Here is a 3710-nt window from a genome sequence, read left to right as displayed (position 1 = left end):
TACCTTTTTGCTCTTACCCGTGCCACGCTTACGGGGCGACGGCACTGCATGCTGTTGGGGTCTTCGGTTATAATTATGGGTGGATTTTTTTTTTTGCCCTGAAGCCTGCCGCGGCTGGCTGAAAGCGAAGCCTCCTCAGACGCACCGGAAAGTTCCCATTTTTGTCCCAATTTAGACCAGAGCAGGACCAGGTCCAGACTGAAACTGTTCCCTGCTAGTCCTGCCCTCCCAAGCATCCTCGGTCGGGTTGGCAGAAGCACCTACCTCCAAGTCACACATCAAATATCCACTTTTTTCCCCAACATCCGAGCTACCCCTTTTTTCCCCCAAGACTATTTCTACTCTCCCCGACGTTCACTTCGCCTCTTCCTTTAAAAAAAAACAAACAACCCTCCTAATATTTAACATCGGGCCCTGTTTTGGTGTTACCCTTTCCGTTCCGCTCCGGAAGCTCCACAGGTCTCCCAAACAGCAAAGGAGGAACGCAGCCAGCCAGCGACGTACGAAACTACCTGTTTTTCTCTCCCCTCTCCGGTCTGGGGTGAAACGGGGCTGTTTCAGGTCCCTGGGCACGCCGGACTCCTGCCCCCACGCGCAGCCCCGGAGGTTTCCATGGAAGCGATGCCAAGGTTGAAGGCGCTGCGGAATAAATCCTGCGGGGAAGACGGGCATCAGGAGCGCGATGTCCCAGCAATTCACCTGCTTTGCCTTAAAAGAAGGGGGGGGAACCCCAAAAAAAAAAGAGTATTTTTAGCTCCCACGCAGCTAAACGCCAGGGGAAATTTAAGCAGCAGGACGCGACACCGGCGTGGGGCCGTCCCAGGTTACGAGGACCCGGAAACAACCTGCAAATGAAGTTTTTTTTTTTTTTCTTCTTCTTCGGTAAAAATAATTGCAGGTACTACACCTGCACCTGAAGTACTGCGGTTTTCAAACTGCACCTTCCCGCTCCTCTCCCGTCTCTCTCTCGGGTCCTTTGCTTGAAGACCAAAAAGGGGGAAACAAACCGCGTCTGACCAACAGTGAAACCGAGCACGCAAACACCTGCCGGGCGCGGCAGAAACACCCTCCCTCCGGCCTTTTTTTGTTTGGTTCCCCCAATTAAGATTCTCCCAAAATACAAATTGTTTAATTTGGGCCTTTAATCAAGTCGAGCTTTCTGCCCTCATTTCCTCCAGCTTTGCAAACAACGCAGGTTTTACGCTCCCTCTGAAAACGCATGAAGACACCAGCAAGGAATTTGGGTTTTCGGCCAGCTCGGAGGCAAACAGGGGAGGCCAAAGCCATCGAAGAATTAAGAGGACAGAAATTCTTCCGGAGAAAACAAGTGAGATATCCCAATAAAACGCAAACGGCCACACAACTGCTTTTGACACCAGCCCGCACCCCCCGCCCCGGGAAGCAGCCCGGGTCCTTACCCGACACGGACCGGGCTATTTGGAGCTGGGTTTTGTTTGTTTGCTTTTCAGAAGGAAGAATTAGTCCAAAAAAATAAAAAAATAAATAAAAAGAAATTAAAAAAAAAAATCCATCAGCAGACTTCTTGGTGAGTTCATACAGGGTGTGCGAGTCTTCGCTGTCCTGCGCGGTGGGAAAGCGGGGCTCACCAGGCTGATTTTCCACCCGAGGTGAGAGGAGCGGAGCCGGCAGCTGGCTGGTTCCAGATGTTTCCCAACTGCGATTGAATAAGCGAGATATTTCCAACGTAGCACAATTTTCCTTGACGGCGACCCATTAGGTATTGGCAATTAAAGCACTGTTACTGGCTCAGACAGTAGATGCGTTTGTGGCTCTTTCGCTCCCTCTGATCTGCCAAAACAAGAAAACCTGGATTTTTTGATTTCTTGACCTCGAGCGGTTTTCCCGGGGGAGCTCATCCGGGACGCGAGTGGGTGTCTGCGTCTCACACGCACCTGGAAGGAGCTGGATGATCCCCAACTTACCCGTGAAACGGGAACGAGTCCTGAGCAGCGAGGCCACAGCCGGGCACTGCCCCTCTCGCCCCGGGGAGGGCTGGCTGGGGGCAGGCAGGGGCTCTGCCCGGTGCCAGCCCACGCCGCCGGCCATCTTCCCACGCCAAGGAGCGAAACCAATCCCAACGTGCTGGGAACAAACCCCAGCACCGGGCCGGGACGGAGCTCGGGACGCCCCGAGACGGGTCACACCACCCTGCTTCAAACCCGAGGAGAAACCACACTTCACTCATTATTTTAAGGAATTAATACAGCAGCGAGCCCCTGAGTTGCCGTGCAGAGGAGAAGCAACGAGGTGCGTGTCCTCGCTACGCCACGGAGCGGGCAGCGCTGGAAAGGGAGCGGCAGACAACAGTGATGCTCAACAGGATCTCACGTTTATTATTGAGAAGTGATTAATGGTGAAAAGAAAGGCAACGCCCATTCCTCATTGGCTTAACAAGAAACTGAAGAAACATATTCACTACACATTTTACAATATTTCTTTTTTTTTTGTCCAAAATTCATTTTCCTGTAAACAAAACAAGTTTTTACCACTGTTCTCAGCTTTCAAAATCAAATTAATCCAGGCTTAATCTGTAAATCCGTATAATGCACAAGAACAGAACATTTCTTAGGACTCCTAGTACTTGACTTTGAGTAACAAAGGGTCAGAGAAAAATGAACCACCTTTAAGACACAACCTCATGGACAATTTCTGTTCAATTCTTCTTAGGCCAAAACCCCAACTTCCTCGTTTTGGGGGGTGGGAGCAGGGGGGAGCAAAGAAAAAAAATTACTCCACTTTCCGTGGTGGATGTTACAACTTGGTGTTCCAAGTGCAAATATCAAAACCAGGGGAAGGAGGCGCGAGGGGGGTGGAAGGAAGGGAAGCGGCGGGGTTTAAAAATTAGAGAAAGAAAAAGGCATATGCCACTTACGGACTTTAAAATCCGAAAAAACATAGTAAAAAGACAAAAAACAAAGCGTATGCTCTGAAATCACAACCAAAGCCAAAAGAAAGGGGACAGTTTTTACCTATACTCTACCTAGAAGGGATTTTTTTTGTTGTTTTTGTTTTTTTAAGTCCTATGTCTTGTGAAATTCCAATACTTTTTCTTTTTTAAACTGCAAGTTTGTAAGAGTCTTTTTGAAGTCAATGAAATTACGAAAAAAAAAGTCCTAATTCTCTCTGTGATATTTTTGCTCTTTCTTTCTCTCTCTGAAAGATAGCTGTGGGAGGAATGGCCTTTTACTTGACACGGCCTTGGCGTTCCTGCAAAAGAAAAAAGAAGAACACGTTAGCCGAGGGCAATTTTATTCACTGCTTTTACACATCAGCATTTCATCACGTGGATCTGCGATGGGAGGCCTGTCCCACGCGAGCAAAGTCCGAGAACGGGTATTTTTCTTTGCAAAGGAGGTACTGCAACTGCGTACGGCTAACGTGACGACGTATTACGCTGCTCGGGTCTACCAGCTCATCACGTTTTCCCCTTTACGAGGGCTGCTGATGCCGCAGCTCCGCTCCTCCTCCTCTCTCCTTGCTCACGGCAGCATCCTTCAGCAGAGTTACGGGCTCTTCCCAGGACAGACATCACCAGGCTGCTCCAAGCTAGAGGTTTAACAGCATAAAGAGGAACGGGGAGGGGGGGAACCAACCAAGAAGGACAAACCAAGGTAGAACTGGTGAAAAAAAGTGAGTCTAGGTCACTGCTGACGTTTGCAGCCGCAGCCAGTGCGGGCTGGGAGCGGGGG

General features: G+C 49.7%; 1 protein-coding gene across 1 annotated transcript in view; it reads right to left on the bottom strand.

Annotated features, from left to right (window-relative positions):
* Positions 1-2720: 2720 nt before the first annotated feature.
* The window catches only part of YTHDF2 (YTH domain family, member 2), a 30518-nt gene continuing 29528 nt past the window's right edge, over positions 2721-3710 (bottom strand). Inside the window, exon 4 of the mRNA XM_009322254.1 lies at positions 2721-3228. Within this exon, the coding sequence (XP_009320529.1) occupies positions 3205-3228 (24 nt within the window). The 3' untranslated portion in view covers positions 2721-3204. The remainder of the gene's footprint in view (positions 3229-3710) is intronic.

Source organism: Pygoscelis adeliae, unplaced genomic scaffold (genome assembly GCF_000699105.1).
Source record: "Pygoscelis adeliae isolate BGI_AS28 unplaced genomic scaffold, ASM69910v1 Scaffold513, whole genome shotgun sequence".
Lineage (NCBI taxonomy): Eukaryota > Metazoa > Chordata > Aves > Sphenisciformes > Spheniscidae > Pygoscelis > Pygoscelis adeliae.
Note: the sequence above shows the minus strand (reverse complement) of the source record. Positions and strands in the feature narration are given on the sequence as shown.